The sequence below is a fragment of the Pleurodeles waltl genome, chromosome 3_1 (genome assembly GCF_031143425.1).
Source record: "Pleurodeles waltl isolate 20211129_DDA chromosome 3_1, aPleWal1.hap1.20221129, whole genome shotgun sequence".
In the NCBI taxonomy this organism is placed as follows: domain Eukaryota; kingdom Metazoa; phylum Chordata; class Amphibia; order Caudata; family Salamandridae; genus Pleurodeles; species Pleurodeles waltl.
In genome coordinates, this window is record NC_090440.1 from 612345812 (window position 1) to 612370830 (window position 25019).

The 25019-nt window shown below is 44.3% G+C and overlaps 1 protein-coding gene across 3 annotated transcripts in view; it reads left to right on the forward strand.

The window, feature by feature from the left end:
• Positions 1-23944, forward strand: part of PHRF1 (PHD and ring finger domains 1) — a 606102-nt gene extending 582158 nt beyond the window's left edge. For all 3 annotated transcript variants that reach the window (XM_069223077.1, XM_069223079.1, XM_069223078.1), the window contains 2 exons: positions 22263-22391; positions 23043-23944. In XM_069223077.1, coding sequence (XP_069079178.1) covers positions 22263-22391; positions 23043-23183 — 270 coding nt within the window. In that variant the 3' untranslated portion in view covers positions 23184-23944. The remainder of the gene's footprint in view (positions 1-22262; positions 22392-23042) is intronic.
• Positions 23945-25019: the final 1075 nt, after the last annotated feature.

Genomic DNA, 25019 nt, shown 5'->3' on the forward strand with positions numbered 1-25019 from the left:
CGGTCCAAGGCCTCTGCATGCTCTGCCGTCAGTCGTACAGTGTGGGTGCCCCCGAGATGTGTCTCAGGGTCATCCCCTGAGGGAACGCAGTGAAAGTAGAGATTCCTGTAGAACTGGTGAAAGCATTCCCTGCAATCGCAGAGCCGTCAGGCGTTCTGAGGGATTCCACCCCCGCTCCCTGTCTCTGTGCCCAAAGTCAGTTGGCTAGTATGCAGCGGCACCTGTCCTCCCCGTAAAAGAAGTGTTGTAGATGAGGTAAAGTGTATTTTGCTCCATCTCTTGGTCCAGCCCCACGAGCTGTGCTCAGGCCGATTCCAGCTGGCGTAAGACACGGGGCACACCAGTACGTTTGTAGTTCTGTTCCGTTCCAGCTACAGATACCTGCTGACAGAGCTGCTCCTTCTTCTCCCTCCTTAACTTGTTGTCTGCTGCCGAGCCGTTGTCATTACCCTCTATTGTCTGCAATAAGGGCCTCCTGGAAATCTGAGCAAACAGCCCTCACCACTACCGCCACCTTTTGTAGAGCTGTTGTGAGGGGAGTTGCGCTGTAGCCAGCCTCTGGGGTGATGCTGCCCTGGTGATTGCTCTAATACCCCTCCGAGAGCTCTAAGCTGAGCAGGGGATGGAGCAGACCAGTCCTGTGGACCTCTTTATCTGCAAATGTCAGCCTAGGAGACACCTCACAACAGCCACCCGTGGCCAGAGAGTAAGTGGCAGCAATAGGGGCAGTCTGGTGTGGGCCCAAAGGAGGGAAACGCAGTGGCCCTAATTTCACTCCCTGTGGTCCATTACCTTCCCTCTTCCCCTCCCCTCTTCTTCCCACCTCCCCTTCTTCTTTCCCCCCACCCTCCCACCTCCCCTGAGGTGTCGAGGGTGTGCTTCTGGCCTGTATCTCCTCCAGGAGGTCCAGTTATGTCCAGTACTTATCGTGTCCCCAGGGTCACAGAACTGAAAAAGGCTAGCTCACCAGTACCCTTGTCATGTAGGCTCTCATTATCCTAATGAGACTACTGGATTTTTGGACGCCAAGATCGTTCACAGTGTGAGGGACTAAGTCTGACCCACAGCGAAGGACCCTTGTCACCCCAAATTCAGGGTAAGCTCTGGCTAACTAGCAGTGCCTTATCTTTCCCAAAGGGAAGAGACAATTGGGCAGCCGAGCGCATGACATCTTAGTGCTTCCCAGGGAAGTCGTGGTCACTCAAGTCACAACCAGTTCTCTCATACACAATGCGGTCTCATATATAAATGACAAAGGCAGTTTGAGTTGAATAAAAGAACTGCATTTTAGATAACAAGGCGTGAGCCGCAATAACCCGAACCATACAACACAGTAGGATTGGAATAGTTAGGAGGAGAGCAAAACATAAGAAGAATGTGTACTGTCTACGAACCCTAAAGACTAAACCTCTACCACGTCTATCGGCAATGTACCAGACTGTATCCTTGACTGAAGCATAGAGCGAGCAAGAATGTTTTGTTTGAGAACTTCAGTGCTGAAGTAAGCCAAACAGTGTGATAGAAGAAAATAAAACAAGACCGTGAAACTGGTTATTGTAAAATAACAGTGCGAGGCTAAATAAAATGCATTTAGGGCAAAGTGCACAGAGGCCTAATACTTTAAGCAAACACTCATAAAGCTACATTAAAAATGGGTACACTACACCCTCCCCTTGTCGGTAGAAAGTGGTTTAAGTCAAAGTAAAAAATGCCCTAAGCTAAAACATAATTAAAAACCTACAGAATTTCAACAAGTCAAGAGGACAACAAAGCACACTAATCCTCAATTTAAAAATAAGCATGTGGCTGAATGCCGAATTCATATAACAGTGTAAATTTAGACCATATTCAATTCAAACATTGGTCATGTAAAGCAGGAGATTCTTCACTTCAGCAGATGACAAAACTGGAAAATCCACGCCAAAGACTATCAAGGAGCAGGTGTGTTCCAAAGCCCCAGTGTCAATCAGGGCGGCATCCCGTACAGGGCCTGTGAACGAGTTAATATTAACTTCCTCCAGGAAGGGTATCTCGTAATCAGCCTCACAAAGCAAATGCAGCGCGCATGTCTGGTATTGAGTCCTTATTGGGAACATCAACAGATCAGCATCAACCACTGGGGGACGTTGCTGTGAGAGACAGACGGCTAGTGCATGTTCCAAATCGCACCAACGGCACTGAAACACAGGCTGCACACAATCCAAAACCGGTCTGAATGACACTCCAAATGTCCCAGGAGTGTTGCTCCAAAGTGCTGCATCATGAGTTCATGACACAGCTGCGCTGATGGGAGCGCCCACATTCGTCCTTGTTGTGGCGGGACAGCCATTGCGGAATAACAGCAGCAACAGCAAAATGCCGGCTAATAAGGCCAAAGTTATCAGAAATCCTCCAAAAATGCTTCCGAGAATTGAATGAATAGCCGAAGGTATTAAGCCGAATATGGAAGAGAAGGTGTGAACGAAACCAACACCAACGGCTCTAAAAAAAAAAGTGGTAATCCAGCCATGCTGGACGCATAAAATATACGTCCCACCAGTTCACCAAAGTGGCTCGGAAAGTTGGTATTTAACAGGGACTGTATTTCCGCCAATGACCTTGCCACCTGAAGTGCGTAGGTCTTGCGTGCAGATGTAAGAGCCACATGCTTCTGAAACAATAAAGCCTTTAGTCTACTTAACTTGTCGAAATTCACCTTGGAAGTAGCAATGTGAGGCCAGATATCTGCTACCTCCCTTAATTTAGTGGGGGGAAACAACACACTCCCGCAGCAAGTAACAACCTTAGTGACCGAAACAATGTAAACTGTTCTGGCCTGCATGCCACAACAGTCTTCACTATTGAGGAGGACGTAGCTGCTGTTTGAAAGCACCTGGAATGTGCGTTTAATCAAGGGGACCAGAACTCCCTTCAGATAACAAGCCGAGTTCGCAACCGAGGCATTACATGCCCCATGCAAGGACAACTGCTTACAAATCATCGAATGGCTGACTGAAGTCTCGCATTCACTACCGCTAAGAAAGACCTCTTTCATGCCATTGAGGCATTTATACAAGAAGGGAAGCTCCCACACCTCATAGATATAACTATCTCCCAACTTCTCATATCTGCCTACCGGAACATGTTTCAAACAGGAAGTGAACTGTAACGTAGAAATGGGCAGATTAATAACCCTGTGTATCAACCACTCTGCAGAGGGTATCTTGGCCACAGTAAAAGGCAATCTTTCTAATTTTTCAATGCTGAGCATGAAATAAGTTGCCGCCTTCATAGCCATTAGTTGTTGTTGTCGCGTTAAATTAAAGGAAAAAAAGATCTCCCTGGCACTGATGTGCTGCCACGGAACGCGACCCGCCTTCAATGTCTGAAGTGTCCAACCCAACTGCATAATAGACCTGGTCTGACTTTGTCCATGATATAAAGAAGACATATCAGATCGTATTATGTCTATCGCAGAAGAAACAATGTTGTTAATCGTATATATGCGATCGGACAAGGTGTGAATTCCATTATCCACAACAGCTAATGCCTTTTCCATATTTTCCTGATCTATCTGCCTTAACTGGGCTGCAGCCTCCTGCTTGGAAAGTTTCCATATTTCATCGTAGACTTCATACAAGAAACGCTTCCTATGTGGTGTCTTTGGGCCTGACAAAAAGTCTTGTAAGTCAGTGTTATTAGACAGGAGAGTGAGATGTGTCTTGACTGCATCTAGCGAGGATGATTTCAACCATTGTTGGCATAATTTTCCCACACTATATTTAGTAATTATTTCAGCATGTTCTGGCGATATATAGCGAGGGTCAGACCTACTCGTCTGGAAACCCCCCGAGGAGGTGACAAAATGTTGATGACACCCGTTGGTGTCTATAGGCCACAATAACCACCCGCCTGGACGTGTCAATGAAGTGTTAAATGTTCCATATTTGACCCAGTCTGTAAGCTCACTAAAAGTGGCATTTTGTGTATTTCTGCCAGTTATAAATTTTTGCAGGGACAAGTATACTAGGCATATTCAATTCTCTGATTGTTGCTAAGCCTAAACAGCTAGTCTGTTGTACTGTTTCATTTAAAAAAAACATTTGGACTGGAATGAGGCATGCCCTAAACAATGTGTTCGATGGCATCTGTCGCTGTAGATACGCATGTTTTGCAATAGCTCGCCATCTGGTGTTGGGCCGGAGTGTTACAAGTTGTTTTTCTTCGAAGAAGTCTTTCGAGTCACAGGACCGAGTGACTCCTCCTTTTGTCTCCATTGCGCATGGGCGTCGACTCCATCTTCGATTGTTTTTTTTCCGCCATCGGGTTCGGACGTGTTCCTGTCGCTCCGAGTTTCGGAACGGAAAAATAGCTAATTTCAGAAGATTTTCGTCGGTATTGTTGCGTTCGGGGTCGGCGTAGTTAGATTCAACACCGCGTCTAAGATCGAAGAGCTCCGGTGCCCTTCGGGGTAATTTTTTCGATCCCCCGTCGGGGCCTGGTCGGCCCGACCGCGTGCAGAAGAACGCCGAAGGAACGGACCCCGTTCCGTTTCTGTCCCAAATGCCACAATAAATACCCCTATACAGACCAACACTTGGTCTGCAACCTGTGCCTGTCACCTGAGCACAGCGAAGACACCTACGAGGCCTGTCGTGCGTTCCGGTCCCGAAAAACTCTCCGAGACCGTCGAGCCAGAAGACTTCAGATGGCGTCCGCGCCGACAGCCCACCGGGAGTTCGAGGAACAAGAAGAGGAGGGATCCTTTTCGATCCAAGAATCGGACTCCGAAGGATTCGACGATACACAAACCGTGAGTAGGACGTCGAAAACAACTCAAAAGAAGATTTACAAGGCCCAGGGGACGCCACTGCCATCAGGCCATGGCTCGACCCATAAATTCGGTGACCGACCGTCGGCACCGAAAAAGGCCCAAACAGTGCCGAGATCGTCCGACTCCGGTCGAGACACCGGCACGCAGCCTTCTCGGGACCGAGAAAGTGCTGGAGACAAGCATCGACACCGAGATACCGGTGTAGACACGGCTCGACGCCGAGACAGCGGCACCGAAGAAGATCGACGCCGAGAGGTTTCGGCCCCGAAAAAGAAAAAAGTCACCTCGGAGCCGAAAAAAGATGCAGACAGGGTTTCGGTGCCGAAACAAACTGCAACCGACCCAGTTTCAGGCTCTTATACAGAAGAGCACTCGCTAACCTCCCAAATGCAAAAGCATAGGTTTGAGGAAGAACTACACTCAACGGATGTAGACCATACGCAAAAGCGTATTTTCATACAGCAGGGGACAGGAAAAATAAGCACCCTTCCCCCTATTAGAAGAAAGAGAAGATTTGAGTTCCAAACTGAACAAACACCACAAACAAAGGTGGTGAAAAAAGTTACCCCACCACCCTCTCCTCCACCTGTGATTAACGTCTCACCAGCACAAACTCCATCACATTCCCCAGCTCACACCACCATGAGCCAGGGTGACCAAGATCAAGACGCATGGGACTTATACGACGCCCCAGTGTCAGATAACAGTCCGGAGGCATACCCTACGAAGCCATCTCCACCAGAGGACAGCACTGCGTATTCTCAAGTGGTGGCTAGAGCAGCACAATTTCACAATGTAAGCCTCCACTCAGAACAGGTCGAGGATGACTTTTTATTCAACACACTCTCCTCCACCCACAGCTCCTACCAAAGCCTGCCTATGCTCCCTGGTATGCTCCGGCACGCAAAAGAAATCTTTAAGGAGCCGGTCAAAAGTAGGGCAATCACACCAAGAGTGGAAAAAAAGTATAAGGCGCCTCCTACAGACCTGGCTTTCATCACTACACAGCTGCCACCAGACTCTGTTGTTGTAGGAGCAGCTAGGAAAAGGGCCAACTCCCACACATCTGGAGATGCACCACCCCCAGATAAAGAAAGCCGCAAGTTCGATGCAGCTGGTAAAACAGTCGCAGCACAAGCTGCAAACCAGTGGCGCATCGCTAACTCCCAGGCACTACTTGCGCGCTATGACAGAGCCCATTGGGATGAGATGCAACATCTCATTGACCATCTGCCCAAGGACCTACAAAATAGGGCAAAACAAGTGGTTGAGGAGGGACAGACCATTTCCAACAACCAAATCCGCTCCTCCTTGGACGCTGCAGATACAGCTGCACGGACAATTAATACATCTGTAACTATCAGAAGGCATGCATGGCTCCGAACGTCTGGATTTAAACCAGAGATTCAGCAAGCAGTTCTCAATATGCCTTTTAACGAAAAAGAACTGTTCGGTCCAGAAGTGGACACAGCGATTGAGAAACTCAAAAAAGACACGGACACTGCTAAAGCCATGGGCGCACTCTACTCCCCGCAGAGCAGAGGGAATTACAGCACATTCCGTAAAACACCCTTTAGAGGGGGGTTTCGGGGTCAAAGCACACAAGCCAGCACCTCACAGGCAACGCCGTCCAGTTACCAGGGACAGTACAGAGGAGGTTTTCGGGGACAATATAGAGGAGGGCAATTCCCTAGGAATAGAGGAAAATTTCAAAGCCCCAAAACCCCTACTACTAAGCAGTGACTCACATGTCACTCACCCCCTCCACACAACACCAGTGGGGGGAAGAATAAGTCATTATTACAAAGCATGGGAGGAAATCACTACAGACACTTGGGTTCTAGCAATTATCCAACATGGTTATTGCATAGAATTTCTACAATTCCCTCCAAACATACCACCAAAAGCACAAAATTTGACAAAACATCATTCCAATCTCCTGGAGATAGAAGTGCAGGCACTATTGCAAAAGAATGCAATCGAATTAGTGCCAAACACACAAATAAACACAGGAGTTTACTCACTGTACTTTCTGATACCAAAGAAGGACAAAACGCTGAGACCAATCCTAGACCTCAGAATAGTGAACACATTCATCAAATCAGACCACTTTCACATGGTCACACTACAAGAAGTATTACCATTGCTAAAACTACACGACTACATGTCAACTTTAGACCTCAAGGACGCGTATTTCCATATACCAATACACCCATCGCACAGGAAATACCTAAGGTTTGTATTCAAAGGAATACATTACCAATTCAAGGTACTGCCTTTCGGATTAACAACCGCACCAAGAGTCTTTACCAAATGTCTAGCGGTAGTCGCTGCACACATCAGAAGGCAGCAAATACATGTGTTCCCATATCTAGACGACTGGCTAATCAAGGCCCATTCGTTAATAGAGTGCTCAAATCACACAAATCAGATCATACAAACCCTCTTCAAACTAGGGTTCACCGTCAACTTCACGAAATCCAACATTCTGCCGTGCAAGGTACAACAATACCTAGGAGCCATAATAGACACAACAAAAGGAGTAGCCACTCCAAGTCCCCAAAGAATTCAAAATTTCAACACCATCATACAACGCATGTATCCAACACAAAAGATACAAGCAAAGATGATATTACAACTCCTAGGCATGATGTCTTCATGCATAGCCATTGTCCCAAACGCAAGACTGCACATGAGGCCCTTACAACAGTGCCTAGCATCACAGTGGTCTCAAGCACAGGGTCATCTTCTAGATCTGGTGTTAATAGACCGCCAAACTTACCTCTCGCTTCTGTGGTGGAACAACATAAATTTAAACAAGGGGCGGCCTTTCCAAGACCCAGTGCCACAATACGTAATAACAGATGCTTCCATGACAGGGTGGGGAGCACACCTCGATCAACACAGCATACAAGGACAATGGAACGTACATCAAACAAAACTGCATATAATCACCTAGAACTACTAGCAGTTTTTCAAGCACTAAAAGCTTTCCAACCAATAATAGTTCACAAATACATTCTCGTCAAGACAGACAACATGACAACAATGTATTATCTAAACAAGCAAGGGGGGACACACTCCACGCAGTTAAGCCTGCTAGCACAAAAAATTGGGCGTTGGGCAATTCACAACCAAATTCGACTAATAGCACAATTTATCCCAGGGATCCAAAATCAACTCGCAGACAACCTCTCTCGAGATCACCAACAGGTCCACGAATGGGAAATTCACCCCCAAATTCTGAACACCTATTTCAAACTCTGGGGAACACCTCAAATAGACTTGTTTGCGACGAAGGAGAACGCAAAACGCCAAAACTTCGCATCCAGATACCCACACAAACAGTCCCAAGGCAATGCCCTATGGATGAACTGGTCAGGGATATTTGCTTACGCTTTTCCTCCTCTCCCTCTCCTTCCTTACCTGGTAAACAAACTCAGTCAAAACAAACTCAAACTCATATTGATAGCACCAACTTGGGCAAGGCAACCCTGGTACACAACGCTGCTAGACCTATCAGTAGTACCCTACATCAAATTGCCCAACAGGCCAGATCTGTTGACACAACACAACCAAAAGATCAGACATCCAGATCCAGCATCGCTGAATCTAGCAATCTGGCTCCTGAGATCCTAGAATTCGGGCACTTACAACTTACCCAAGAATGTATGGAAGTCATAAAGCAAGCCAGAAGGCCATCCACCAGGCACTGCTATGCAAGTAAATGGAAGAGGTTTGTTTGCTACTGCCATATTAATCAAATACAACCTTTACACACAACTCCAGAACATGTAGTGGGCTACTTGCTTCACTTACAAAAATCTAACCTGGCTTTCTCTTCCATTAAAATACACCTTGCAGCAATATCTGCATACCTGCAGACTACCTATTCAACTTCCCTATATAAGATACCAGTCATTAAAGCATTCATGGAGGGCCTTAGGAGAATTATACCACCAAGAACACCACCTGTTCCTTCATGGAACCTAAATGTTGTCCTAACTAGACTTATGGGTCCACCTTTTGAACCCATGCACTCCTGCGAAATACAGTTCCTAACCTGGAAGGTTGCATTTCTCATCGCCATTACTTCCCTAAGAAGAGTAAGCGAGATTCAGGCGTTTACAATACAAGAACCTTTTATACAACTACACAAGAATAAGGTCGTCCTAAGGACTAATCCTAAATTTTTGCCAAAGGTTATTTCACCGTTCCATCTAAATCAAACAGTGGAACTTCCAGTGTTCTTTCCACAGCCAGATACCGTAGCTGAAAGGGCACTACATACATTAGATGTCAAAAGAGCATTAATGTATTACATTGACAGAACAAAGAACATCAGAAAGACTAAACAACTATTTATTGCATTTCAAAAACCTCATGCAGGAAACCCAATATCAAAACAAGGTATAGCCAGATGGATAGTTAAATGCATCCAAATCTGCTACCTTAAAGCTAAACGACAGCTGCTCATTACACCAAGGGCACACTCAACCAGAAAGAAGGGTGCTACCATGGCCTTTCTAGGAAACATCCCAATGCAAGAAATATGTAAGGCAGCCACATGGTCTACGCCTCACACATTCACCAAGCACTACTGTGTAGATGTGTTATCCGCACAACAAGCCACAGTAGGTCAAGCCGTATTAAGAACATTATTTCAAACTACTTCCACTCCTACAGGCTGAGCCACCGCTTTTGGGGAGATAACTGCTTACTAGTCTATGCAAAACATGCGTATCTACAGCGACAGATGCCATCGAACTGAAAATGTCACTTACCCAGTGTACATCTGTTCGTGGCATCAGTCGCTGTAGATTCGCATGTGCCCACCCGCCTCCCCGGGAGCCTGTAGCAGTTTGGAAGTTACCTTCAACTATTTGTATATGTATCATCTCAACCTTAAATAGGTACATACTTAGTCACTCCATTGCATGGGCACTATTACTACAATTCAACTCCTACCTCACCCTCTGCGGGGAAAAACAATCGAAGATGGAGTCGACGCCCATGCGCAATGGAGACAAAAGGAGGAGTCACTCGGTCCCGTGACTCGAAAGACTTCTTCGAAGAAAAACAACTTGTAACACTCCGGCCCAACACCAGATGGCGAGCTATTGCAAAACATGCGAATCTACAGCGACTGATGCCACGAACAGATGTACACTGGGTAAGTGACATTTTCATTCTCTACCCCTAGACTGCCAATGTTTTGTTCCCCAAACACTCTTCAAATCAACATTATTTGACCAATATTCATAACCTTCAATTGACAGTCGGGAAACAAAAGAATCTGAGTATATGAATTTCGTATTAGTCAGCATTTGTTTCTCTTTAAATGGAGTTAACCTAAAATAATATGACTTAGCATTCATTTGATGATGCCCAGAAAAATACGTACATTTGTCAGAATAAGTTTTGGAACTCCCTTGCGGGGGAGTTGGGCAATGCTCCCACTGCGTATAGTCAAATATCGTTTTCGGACTACTTGCTTTATGTATAAAATGGTGCCCATAATAATTATAGGAAAACATGTCACCATAATTGTCTTTAAACTGGTAAACATCTTCATTTTCATAGACAGTATAATATTGTAATTCAGTCATCATGGAATCAACTGTCTTCACATCCCAATCATCGGATACAATGCCTGGTATTACTATATCATTCATAGATGACTTTAGGACATACGGTATTTGAATTACCTCAGTGGGACATATATATCAAACATTACTCTATCCCACACAATCCCATCTGGAATCGGTACTGCAGAAATGTTCACAAAGGACAAGTCTCTTCGAACCCTATGTGATGAAAAATGTGGCTTCAACACTTCCTCCACCTGTTCCACCGCTGATCTCTCAGGAAGAAAATGACTGTGTATCAACAGAAAAAAGGTAATGACAAACCCTAACCAAAGATAAAATGCTAGCATAGTCAACAAGAGCCACAGATAGGTCCATGGAAAAACAAAATACGTATCTTTAAGCCAACACATCAGCTTATGTGGACCTGATAGGTCAGAAGTCAAGGAGGCAAACGAGTCCGATATACCATCGTCGTTGTTGGCAAAGTAACCAGAGGCAGTTCGTGCCAAAGGTGTTGCCGTATTCAATGGAGGAGTTGGTGTTTCTCGCGGTGCTACACTGTAGATAGCACCATCCGTCACGTCAGTAGTCATGGTGACTTGATCAAAAGTTTCTAAGTTATTTGTTGTCAGTGGAACTAATGCAAGACCATCCTCCACCCTCCCCAAGCGATGAGAGGCGACAGTGTTGGTATAGATAACTTGAAGCAGAACATCTTCCCCAGTAGTGAGAGGGATTCAGGAACTACTGGACGTTCCTCTTGGTCTGCTGTGTAGAACCGGCCACATGTTGTAACTTGACATTGTCAATGGAAACAAAGCGATTTTCTTTGGCACCCATCAATGGTGGTATAATAACAGTTCTCTTTCCGTGTATCCCCAACACAGGGACTGGTGCTCGATAAGAAGGGCCAAATTCGTCTTTCACTGCGACCTTTTCACGCACAAGATTAATTCCTGTGGAGGCAGCACTTTTAGAAGAGTTCTCTTCACGGAACTGCTGTAATTCCTGCAAAACAGTGACACGATTATTTATGTCAAAAGGCGTTTCCGCTGCCTCCACACCAGGACCATCAAGATCCGGAACAAACATTTGTGTTCCGAACAGGCACTCATATGGAGTACGACCCCTCCCCAAGGACCTTCTAGGCAGGTTATTTAGTGCTCTTTGAACTCCATACAGGTGGGTAAGCCAACTACGACCCGTACCTATGACTCTGGCTGTTAAGGATTGCTTTAAATCGCGGTTTAATCGCTCCACGACAGAATTTCCCTCTGGATGAAATGGAGACGAGTACTGGAGCTGGACCCCCAAAGAAGCCATGGTGTCCCTGAATGCCCTTTCAGGCAAAAGCCGGGCCCTGGTCCGAATGGAATGCCTCAACTGCATATGTACTGATAAAGATTCGCAAATCTTTAATAACAGTCCGAGCGTCAGCTGAGCGCTGTGGCCACACCCACACAAATCTGGAGCAAGAATCAACAGCGACTAGTATATATTTGTATGCACTATCTGGTGTTAGTGGACCGCAATGATCCAAGACACACATTGTAATGGTCTGTTGGATATTAAGAGGGGTGTCTGCGGGCGCTTAGCTGTTGAAACTTTAATTTGTTGACAGATGTCACAACAAAGGACATACTGCTTAGTCTCTTTATAGAGACCAGGCCACCAGTAACAAGCCTGCAATAGCGAAATTGTAGCGGCCACGCCCGCATGTGCAGATGCCACTCCCTCATGCGCTGCTTTAATCAATTGTGGTCTTACATTCTTATTGGGGATGTTGCGTACGCCTAGGCTAGGGATTTTAACTTCAGCGTTCAGCATACTCCCCATGAAGTATTGATATTTATGACAAAATCCTTTAGGATAAGGCGTGCCATCAACCGTAGCCTTTATGGCAGCCATAATCTCTGTGTCTGGTTTGGAACTCGAACGAGACACAGCAGCTACAGTGGCAACCGCCACTGCCGACTTTGCGGCTTCATCAGCCAAAGTATTCCCAGCAACGTGTATTCCAACACGCTGGTGTCCAAATATATGTACAACATGTACTTTGGCTAGCGTCTCTTTCAGGTCTGCTACCTTCCCCCACAGTAGTCTGTGTTTTATGGTGTTGCCTTTTGAATCTCTGAACCCATTCAAGCGCCAGTAATGTAGGTATTCATTAAAAGACTGGACGCAATAATACGAATCACAAACAATCAGTGTAAACTGCGTCAGATCTGTATGTTCTAATGCCATCAGTAGAGCTTTTAGCCCAGCCAATTGTGCCGTACAATCCTGTAAGGTCTGTGTATAAGTATGTTGGGGGCAGAATTTCTCCCCTTCCATATGGCCGCTCACTATTGCAAATGCAGTCGAATATTGGTGTTTTGTTCCAACCGCCGTTTGCGCAGAGCCATTGGTGTACATGACTACTTGATATTGATCGATAGGCAACGTGTCAGCGGGAACTGGATATTCAACTTCATATTGTAGAAATTCCTGAGTCTGTAACTTTGGGTAAAAAATGTAGTCAACATCAGTGGCTGTCAGATGTAGCCCACTGTATCCATCTTGGATGTAGTGCTTTTGTGTTTGGGACGCTAGCTTTTGTACCAGCCTCGAAGGCTGGATTAGGAGAAACGACAATAATGCGTTTTCCCTGAGCAAGAGGTCTTTCTTTAATAACAGCCATCTGTACAGCAGTTAATATTTTCTCTGTGGGAGGAAATTGTTGTTCAGCAGCAGAATACAAGTGTGACTTATATCCAATCGGGACTGTCTCACCTTCATTAAATGTGACATACGTAAACCCAGTGGCCCCAGCTATCACCCTGATGACCAAATGTGTCTTTATTGTCCTGTGTGTGTAGATGTTTCGCTGCCAGCATATCTGCTTGTAACTCCCTAACAGTATGTGTATGTTCAATTGTCCAGAATTTGCTCGAAAAATCAGGAAGTATTAATTCATATAAAGGTTTTATGCATGTAGCATAATCAGGAATGTATGTTCTGCCAAAATTGAGAAAGCCCAACAACGATTGGAGTTTCTTAATCATATTTGGTGATTGCAACTGTGCACATTTTTAAAAAAATTGGGGTGCTAGGCTCTTACCTTCATTCGACAGCTCATATCCCAGGAATATGACGCTGAGGAAGGTAATCTTCGATTTTTTTGAAAGTTAATTTTGTAGCCGATTTTGGCAAACCCTACTACAATGCGGGCGACCCGTCTTAAATGTTGTAGCAACTCGTCATCCGTGAGACATATATCACCCATATATGACAACGCTTCAGGGTCCAACTCGTGTAAAATTTCAGTCACACAAGCTGCAAACAGTCCTGGGCTGTTCTTATACCCCTGAGGCAACCAGAATTTTTTCTGGGAGCCTAACGCGCTAAAGCTTGTCAGATCCCTGCTTTCGGGTGCTATATTCTGGCAGAAGAATCCATTTGAGATGTCTAAAGTCGTTTTATATTTTTTCCGCACAATGTTGTTCATCAGTGCAGCGCTATGTGAATTTTGTATAGCATATGTACGTGTATGTCTGTTCAAATGTCTGTAGCCTAAGACTATTGTATATGAATGATCCAGTTTAGCTACAGGGAATAAGGGATTATTCATTGGTGAGACACAGGGTTCAATCACCCCCTGGTATTCCAGCTGTGTAAGTATTTCCCTCACCGGTGCCCTTGCTTCATTTTTTTATGGAATATTGCGGTTGATGCTGAGGTTCACCTTTAATCGGAATTACATGATATGGAGAATCCCTATCCCACCTTACGTGATTTCTATATAAGGCAGGTGCTTGTGCTAGAGCCCATTTGATGCAATACAACTCAGCAAGTTTCCCTAGAACAAGGGGCGAGAACGAAGGTTTAATAACCTCCTCCCCCACTGGGCAGGTGCGGACAAAGTCAGGTGGCCAATCTTGTTCAGCCAGCAAAATGTCATATATCTTAACTACACGATCCCAAAAGATTGCGTGTATAGTGCGTTCAATATCTCCCTCCAATTGTAAAGTCACTGTGTACACCCTATCTGGTTCAGAGACACGCATATCTGCTGTTTCAACTTGTATGAAGTCATCAGTTGCTTTCACCTCCAGATGCTCTATAAGATTCCGGCGAACTATTGTGACCTCTGCCGCGCTGTCTAGCAGTGCTAGTGCCCATGTCTTGTTCTTCAAGAGAACTCTCTTCCTGAGTGGCATGTCTAACTGAGACTGCCGCCACCTTTTTCTTTTTAACTGTTGTTTTGATTATATTGGTTTCTCTTCCTTCTTGACAGAAACCTCCGAAGAGCGTTGTGATTCCTGTCTCGGTTTCACGTACTCTGTTCTCCGCTCTGACCGCCCACCTCTCTCATTTCTCTGTTCCGATGAGTCCTCAAAGGAACGAGATTGATGTGTATCAGGTGTTTTTATTTTATCCCTATTTCTGAGATTATACCTATTCTGTGGGGTCTCCGTACATGGAGATTCTCCCCTTTTTTAGGTGTCTGTTGTTTTTTCTCCCAGCGCTTCTTATTACCCTCAGGTTGCTGTTTAGCATTTTCTTTACTAATTTTTCCCTGAAATTGAGGTTTTTGTGGTCTAGCCCCTAGGCTATCTCGACGATACTGGAATATGTTTCCGCTATTATTTTTGGCAGTTCTCGCTCCTGATCTTGTTGCGGGACGCCACGAAGACGCATACGCACTGCAAGTGCAAATGCTTCCCCTTTAAGATTACTTGGGATTATTGAAGAAACCATGGCAAAGTTGCCCATCAGTTGCATTCCTAAATCTAAGGCCGGGGCTGCCCCGTATTCATCCTGAATTTGTTTAAGCACTTCCGGTAGGTTGGCCAGTGTTGGTGGACCGTGTGCCGTTGTATAGAGCGCGGCAAACACCGTGCCCCATGTATTACAATGGTCCACTGTGGGAACCATTCCAAATGGCAAACACATAGTTAGTATTGTATGTTTGTCCTGAGGTCCCGTATGGGGAAATACCGCCTCCAGCGTATTTATTTTTTGTGCCAGCCAAAACGGAGTCTCCTCTCGTTTTGCTGGAACTTTATCCATAATAGAGTGTACAGTCACCAGGTTTATACCTGGTGTTACAGCATGTGGTTGTGCTGGAGCAGCACACAATGGGTTTGTATTTAGTGTCTGCATCACAAACTGTACTAAGCGTCTATATGTAGCCGTTAAGTCTGTATATAAACGTCGAACTTCAGCCACCGCCATATTTGCAACCGCAGGGTGTGGTGTATATGTGGCCAATAAAGGCCAGGTTGGACCATCATTACTTAGTGGACCTAACCTTACTGGTAATATTGTATGGGGTAGGGCGCCATCAAGCCAATTATGTTCTTGATAAGATAGAGGTATCTCTAGGTATGCATACGCCCTGTACTGTCCAGGCGTGTTCGCAACCGTATATGTATGAAATGTATTTGTGTTCCCATCAACTGCTGGAAATGTGACCCAAGAGTAAAAAAGTTCAGTTCTATAGGCTGCGTGGGCGGCCACCACAAACGTGACTGGACCACCCTGGATCGTAAGCAAATGTGCTGTGAGTGGTTGTCTCATATTAAGAGCTATTTGTATTGCCTGGGGATTCGCCATTAGAAAAACAGCGATAGTTCAGAGTAGGCACACCAAAACGGGGTCTTTCCTTTTAAGGTTCAAGCTTGAACAACCATCCGCTGTAATTAGGGTTACCTATAGCGCGGTGGTGGAAGTCCTCAGTGCCGCAGACGTCTCCCCTAAAGGAACTGAGGGATCATTATATAATATGAGACCAAGAGAAACTGGAGGACCCGAAAATTAGAGCCAGACCAAACGTTGGCGGCGCCATGTTGCGTAGGCTCTCATTATCCTAATGAGACTACTGGATTTTTGGGCGGCAAGATCGTTCACAGTGTGGGGGACTAAGTCTGACCCACGGCGAAGGGCCCTTGTCACCCCAAATCCGGGGTAAGCTCCGGCTAACTAGCAGTGCCTTATCTTTCCCAAAGGGAAGAGACAATTGGGCAGCCGAGCGCAGGACATCTTAGTGCTTCCCAGGGAAGACTTGGTCACTCAGGTCACAACCAGTTCTCTCATACACAGTGCGGTCTCATATATAAATTACAAAGGCAGTATAAGTTTTAAAGATTGGTTTAATAAAACGACTGCATTTTAGATAACAAGGCATGAGCTGCAATAACCAGAACCATACAACACAGTAGGATTGAAATAGTAACGAGGAGAGTGAAACATAAGAATAATGCTATCATATTGCAACTAGGTTACGTTCTCTCTAAGTTATATTTTGAGCACAGCATGTTAAGCTCTAAGCCTGCCTTTCAGGTTCCCCCAGGAGGACATCAACCCTCATACCTGAGCAAAAGCCTGTGATCTGGATCAGCATCTGCAACAGGGCAGTCAGCATCTTGTTGTGGGTTCCTGGTCAGAATCTCCCTCTTACGTGTACCAGGACTAGAAAGTGTTTTTATAACTAACACGCCAGTGTTCTAAGAAACGTCCCTACGTAAGAATGTGTACTGTCTACGAACCCTAAAGACTAAACTTCTACCACATCTATCGGCAATGTACCAGACTATCCTTGACTGAAGCACAGAGCGAGCAAGAATGTTTTATTTGAGAACTTCAGTGCTGAAGTAAGCTAAACAGTGTGATAGAAGAAAATAAAACAAGACCGTGAAACTGGTTATTGTAAAATAACAGTGCGAGGCTAAATAAAATGCATCTAGGGCAAAGCTATGGCTGGCAGGGATCCTGATGGGAGGGGCCAGGTGCAACATATAAGGCTGAGGGGACCAAGACACAGTTGGCCATAAATGGACTTCACTTAATTTATCCGCACTAGCGTGGACATGTTTATTGTGTTTATTATTTGTACGATTGACTTTGTTTTGTTGTTTAACATAACACCACATAACATTCCTTTTGTGGTGCCCGTTTCCACTCTTTCAACAGCGTGCACATTATAAAGTGACATTAAACATTCAATACAAAGCCCACTTGAGTCAAAACCCAAACATTTTTTAGTTCATAGTTTCCCACCTTTTTCTTTGGAATTATATTAATCAAATAATTGATGTAAGGTTAACAAATAACATCGCGACGAGGGCAGTCCAGATGAGGAAACATCTGGAAGTTTGTATTTATATTTTTTTGTGCATTACTCAAATCTTTGTTCTAGTCCCCTTTTCATCACATGACGTTGAATCATTTTTTAAAGTCCCCTGGTGGGGTCTGCGTTATGGAGGGCTTCTTCATGGCTGTCTTTGATTACAAGACGGAGATGTAGGTAGTTTATTTTTGTTTCAGATCTGCCTAAAAGGCCTGCAAACTTCATTTCAGTGGCTGGGCCTCTGCTAGGGCTCTATGCAATGTTCTGCTTTTCACATTAGAGGACAGAGTAACATGCATATCATGCACATGTGCTGCCATTCAGCATCCGATTTCCCTTGTGCTGGTGACCAGAGTAATTTTCTTCTGACCAACACGGAACAGCCTGCTTCTAAATTAGTGTCTGTCTGTCTGCCTGATATCTTCATTCATGGAGCTACAGTTTAGAGATAGCCACCGGATTAAGGTTTACGGGCATGCAGATGACAGAAGAAAATTATTTACAGACTCATTGTCCGGGAAACACTATTCTTCACAGATTTTGACAGATCTAAAATAGAATTATTGAGCTCATCTACTCCTTTAGTTCAAAGATAGTTGGGTAAAAGCCTTTATCCTCAGGTGCTCCCTTGGGGGGTTGCCGTAATGTCTAAAGAATCTCTAGACTTGTTGAATTTGGGGCGGCACCAGTGGTTTTGGCCAGCGTCAGCCGCAAAGTCTCTTGCTAATAGTGAGAAGACTTTTTATTTATTTATTTTTATATTTTTTTTTTGCTTCAACGGTTAGGAAAAGTGCCTGATTATTTACATGACAATTAGGTACCAGATATAAAACAAAAACACAACGCCTGGAACTTTCACCATATTTTTGACTGTTTCCTCTTGGGGTCCTCTTAGGATAACGATTACAGTGAGACGGACAGTACGTTGCCTCTGAAGCATTCCAGTTATGGCCTGTACTTGGACCTTTCTGTACTTGGACCTTCAAAATGCTAGTATCCTCAGTACTGTTCTTAAATAGAATTCCTCATACTGGAAATCCCATCTTCAGCTTAGCAGGTTAATTTTATTGTGGTACTTAGACATACGATGTCCAGAACATTACCACTAGCTGTAATGGTGCATGCCTTCCAGGAAGGTACCTTATAGAAAATGTCCATGCTTGTCATTTTTAATCTACTTACTTTTTAGGCTTCTGCCACGCTGAGAGCTGTCTCCCCCTTTAAATTTCCAGAGTAAAATCTTGGTTCCCTCTAATAGTAGTTAGAGGAGAAGAGTACGAAGAGAGACCTTTTTTAGCCATGACAGAGTTCCAAGAGGAGGGTGTAGCCCGAATAATTCAAAAGGTCTCAGGACCAGTGGCATCTCTGAAGCCAGACAGCCTTTTAAATGTGGTCACTCGAAATTATCTGACCTGCGAAGCATCAAGCTTTTCTCAGTGGCTGCTCTCCCTCACTCCACCATGTACCAGAGTTGGGCAACATGATAGTAGGGAGTTATATGCAGGACTCCTGACCTCTTTCAGGTGTGGGAGCATACATCATTCTTTTAGGGAGTCTAGCCCTCTTGGCCCCCCCCGCACCTCCCCATCTTGTTGAAGATGTGCTGAATTTGTTTGAGAGCCCCGCTTGGGGAAGCATAGTGGAATAGATTGGAGCAACTATAGAACCCTGTGTATGCAATAATTTTATCCGTGACTACGAGGCTTCCATTGTGCCATTTGTGAATGTCAGACTGTTTATAAGCGCCTCATAGTTGATTCTGACGGAATACTCTAAGAATGGTTATATCAACGCCAAGGTTCATAATAAATTTGTTGGTCCGAGGCTAATGGCCCCATAATTCTACCTCGCATTTAGTTGGGAGGGAGATATTTAAAATGTATGAACTCAGGAGATTAATTATGAAGCCTGCTACCCAGCTATATCTGTCCTTTTACTGTAGCAGAGGCAGCAAGAAACACGTAGGATACATTCGTGTGAAATCATCATCTTTTGTTTATGTATTTCCTCCTACTTTGGAAAAATAATTTGAAGTCACGTTCCAGAGATGGCATAGCTCTCCATATATCATTTAGGCCAGGGTCAGCAATCCTCACCTTATTCTGCCTGGATAGTTTCCCCACTGGCCTGCTGCCAGCCCTCACCTATCTGCCACATTATCCAGGACAACATTGAGATCATCACTGCCTATTAGTACCTCCCTAACTACGGTCTGTAGCACTAAGTGTATGTTTGACCTTTTCAAGGAACCTCTCCTGTTCATCGTTGGGGGCATAGATAGAGGCCACAGTGAAAGTGTAGATCCCCAATGATTAATTGAGTGCAGGAACCCTACCTCCAAAACTAACTCTGATCTCCTCCACCTTCCCCAGAAACGAGGCTGAAAGTAAGACAGCCACTTCCCCCTTCTTTCTACAATCAGAGGAGTAGTATTGTTGCAGGAACCAGTGAGATTGCATGTGAAACTCTCATGAGGGAGACAGATCTGCACCTCATAGTCCCTGGACTCCCTTCCACCCTACTTTCCACTGGGGCTGTAAGTCCCATTGCGTTAAGACTCAGAATCCTAATTGAAGAGGCCATAGCAGGAATTCTTTACAGTGTAGCCACTGACGAGTATACAAGCACCATCAAAAGAGGGGCATGCAATACGTCTATAGTGTCCCACATGGTCAATGTCGCTAAGGAAGGCAGAAGTTTGGGAATCCACCCACCCCTTACCCTATAATGCAAAACATGCAAAAAAACAAACTACACAACACCTCACCCCACTGCAACGATGGCTCAAACAAGTCAAGTACCCACTGTGAAAATAACACATCCCTTCATCGAACTGCCACTTGAACCTACAAACCCCTCCCCCAGTTTTTGTCCCCATCCTCTCCCGGGCCTGGATGCAAAAGAGAACCTATAGGAGAAATGGGGAGGGGTACTTAATCAAGAATGCACAGTAGTTCCAGGAATCCCATTGCTCCCATGCCAGTAGACCCTCCCACCATGCTCCCATGAAGTCTTTGGGGTGGGGGGAGGGGGCGGGTGTTTGAAACATAGATCACCCTAAGCTGAGAGAGGATAGTCTCTTGCTCTGAGTCAAAACCTGAGCAGTTGGTTTGGATCTGTTGTGTTTCCGGCTGCCAGTTGCCCTGCTTAGGTCATCATGGTCCCTGCTGTTCAGGTCGCCCCCTGAGGTGTTCCTGTCATATACTCCTCCAGTTCTTGGGCCTCAGTTACACAGCATACCTGGTGTTGGCTTCGCCCATTGAAATACAAGTTGAAAGTGATACCCTTGAAAGGATACCCCTATCGATATTTTGGATACTCCATATATATTTCACGTCACTGGATCTCAGAAATGATGTTATCGGTTGGAAGGAGCATCTCATCTGCAAGGTTATCATGGCGAGGTCCTGGAATAAGTGAATAGTGTTCTCTTTGAACGTTATCGTGCCTTTCTATCAGGTTGTGTCCATGATGGCCTCTTTCTACTTAAAGTGGTGCACACAGTTAAGGATAACAAAGCAAGGTAGGCAGAAGATGCGTAAAAAGCATTATGACATAGAGCTCGATGTCATCTCCTTCTGCAGAGCAAGGAGCCCCCCTATGAGAATGTTGCTTGGAGCAGTTCTCAAAGTCTTCAAGGTGTACTTGCAGGTCCCCTCACTGTAAGTTTCTGCTTGTCGCAGGACCCCGACAACGCCTTCTTGGCACCCCCAGCCTACTCCAGATTTTCCACGCTGTGACCCAGGGCTGTGACTTCTGTTTGATGCCTTGCAGGTCTTTGAAGACTTCTTCTCTAAGGTGCATCAGCTTCCCCTCCGTTGCCAGCCGTCTCACTTCCCCCAGGGTGTTGAGATTAGTCTGTACGCTGGGACCCCACCATAGTTAACATGTTTTTGATGGTAGAGCCTTTCTTATTCCGCGCAGGAGACATCATGCCAGGGCCCCCAGAGAAGGAGATCGGGGTAAGAACAATCATGTAAGTGCCCCGGTTGAATTAGGTGGGGAAGTCTCAGCTTACCAAACATGGCCAAGGAACTGACCAGTGAAGGATCCCTGATAAGATAATGGCAACAAATTGCTAGTGAATCAAAACCATTAATAGCTTACGGAGCCACCCACATAGAAAATTGTTGTTTGCAGTTAATATATCAATTTAGACAGAACGAAAGTGGCTATTGTCAAAGTCAGAGACATTAAACTGGTTGCATGAAACATAGGAGCAGTATCTCTGTAGAAAAAAAGTGCAATTGTTGTGGTTACGCTTTTATGTAAATTTTCCGAATTAAGTGATGAGCACCTTCTACTGTTTCAAGCGATAAAATCACTTCAGTTGTAATAAATGGCTCCTTTTCTTTGCAGTGCTGTACTTAATGTGATCAAAGATATTTCTTATAGAATTTTGTGCAGTGATGTGTACACATTCACAATGGGTTATGTAGATGCCATTTACAAAGCTTTTTTTGTACTTTAACATGCCATGGTTTCTGAGCAATTTAAATTGTGCAGGGATGTAGCATTGGAGAGAATGTGACTTCCAGAGCATGCATACTAATCCCATCTAAAGAAATGCATTAGATAATTATTTAGATTAATATAATGGTTGACGTTGCTCTGTTTTGTGTATTACATATTCTGTTCAAATCTGAGATGCCTACATGTTTGAGCAATCTTCTTGGCTATATGTGTTGGTCACAGAATCTTCTTTTGGTGGATTTCTGGTTTAATTCTTATTTTTTCTACTTAACAGTACCTGAAAAAACTCCATATACAGGAAAGGGCTGTTGAAGAGGTGAAACTTGCCATAAAGCCCTTTTACCAAAGTCGGGAGATTACCAAGGATGAATACAAGGATATTCTTCGAAAAGCTGTTTCAAAGGTCAGAATAGTCAATAAGTAGATATTTCCAGGGCACGTTAAACCAACAAAGAACTTGTGTTATTTGTTCTGTCTGAAGCTCAGTGCATCCTAAATATTAGTTTGAAATCCCTAAATTACTAATTAAAAATATTCAACAAAATGACAGCCTTTGAGATTGTCTCAAAGCCCTGTATTGGTTGTCATGGTTTGGTTTGAAAAAAAGGTTTGTTTTATGTAAATTTTGCATTTAAGCCCTAGGCAGACTTGAGGTTGTGTGGTATGACCTCGTACAATAGCTGCATTTAAGCGCTTAGGAGTGTTAAGCTGCATCTGCATCTGCAACTTGGCCCTGTGTCTTGGTTGGAGATGGCCTGGTTGTATGTGCAATATGGTGTTAATGAAGTTTAATTTTAGTACTGCGATTATCTGATGAAACTGTTATGGAAGAAGAGTGATTACAGTTCTCTAGCACTGGAAAATGAAAATTCTTCTCTTGTTGAACTCCTGTATTATTGTAAGACTCCATTTTGTCAGTGCGGAAGGACACTTTATCATCAGCCTGTAGTCTTCATTCCAAATTCATTGTCTTGTGCTGCCCAAGATTATCTTGAGAGCAGAGTGCTAAACCCTCTACAAGACTCCCTAATGTTGTGCTCTGTTTGCTCCTCAGATCTGCCACAGCAAAAGTGGGGAAATCAACCCAGTGAAGGTCGCCAACCTGATAAAAGCCTACGTAGAGAGATACAAGCATCTACGCAAACACAAACGGGAGATTGAGGAGTACCGCGACATGGAGCCAGAAAGCCCATAATCAACCACGTCAATTGAAGGCAGTGAAAAAATCGCGCCCTCTTGGATGCCCAAACTTTAGGAGGACCTCTCTACGAAATGGCATTCTTTTCTGGATGGCCTGTCGACTCCTTAACATTTCCACAGAGGAGTAATCTCTTCAGGATTTGCACTCATTAACTGTAATGTTCTAGATTCGTTTGGCAGTTAGGAAAAAATCGATTTAGTGGGAAACAAAGACTTATTTTTTGGGATGAGGGAGGGTCCAAGAATCCATGCAGTTCGTCATTTTTGGGGGGTCTCAATGCTCCTGTCAGTCAGTGTTTCTTTTGTTACCTTCTTTATCATCTTTTCTTATTTATCTGACTGTGGACTTTTATGAAGAAACGTCAAAGGAATCAATTGATTACTAGAACATCTGTAGCCTGGTGATTGATTGACTACATTTGGAAGCCTCAGTTACCACCCAAACGAATTCAGAAAGAAGTCTAAGGAATTAATGCTTACTTTATTTGGCACATTTTCAGAATAATTTTGCCACTAAGGACATTTCATTTTCTTTTCTCCCTACATCCTTCTGTTGTACTTCTGTAAATAAGTGTTGACAGTAATTTTTGCTCAACTAAAGTTGCCTTTAATAAAATGAAAGGGGGGGCACTAAAAAGCAGATTGGCTAAAGGAAGCCCCTCTGACAGTTAAGGATTTGTATTCGGAAGCCTGAATGAGACTCAAGTTGTACAAATCGGAATTGTGGCAGAATTTATAAAGCTATTTTGAATGGTTTTAACTGTGACAGAATTTTTTTTTTTTTTTTCTGCTAGCAGTATTGCCACTTTGACGCCATCACTGGGTCACTGAGTCAGTCCATTGTGTGTGAAATTGGTGACAGAACGGAAGCCATATTTTCGTATGAAAAAACTAAACCTCAATTTACTGAGGCTTTTTACATAATAGCATGTTAACCATAACTAGTAGAATAAAATACACACTTCTGTGTGATCAACATACACACAAAAATTGGAAATGAAAGGTATAATTTTGCTAGAAATCTTTTTTTTTTTTTTTTTTTCAATTCCAAAACAATGTCTGCTATGTTTAAGAGTAGAGCTTGCTTAGGCAGAGCGCTTCAAAAGTGCCCTTCAGACTGCAGCGGCCTCAGTTCTCATTTCCTATTTGCATTTAACATATTTATATCCCTGGACAATTTGCTTTATTTAGGGTTTGATTTGATCATCAAAATTGATAATTTACAGTGTTTATACATATTTTGTCTTTTGTCAAACTGAAGGTCTTGAAGTAGACGTTGCCAAGGTGTCAAGGCATTTCTTAGCACTTTATGGAATCATTATGTAAGTCTTGCACCTGTAATTGTGACATTCGGTTGTTACTACTGTCGGCCTACATCTATCAATGTTTACACCCTAACTACAGCAAAAGTGATAACTTATGAACTTAACTTTCTGATAGAGACCGCTAGCCGTAGATTCCTCGCCTTTTGAATATTCCCCAAATGTCAGACTGGATCCAGCAACTTTTCCATAGTACCGATGCGCGCAGGAAGGTGGCACTGCACTGATGCTGTTCCACACTGGAAGTGAGGTGCATAGCCTATGTAGGCACCACTCCTCCATGCTGATGTCAGTTTCTTTCTTTCTGCACCACCAGACATGGATCCAGAGCCTCTCTTCTGTCAGAGACCCTTACCTCGATTTCTCTTCTCTTACATTTTTTCAGTGTGCAGGGTATGTCACCAAGACAGGTTTCATACGCTATAAGGAGTGTTGCAAGCAGATGTCTGTGACAGATCCCCACCAGGTATGCCTGTGGTGTCTGGGGTTGGGCCACGACTCCAAGATCT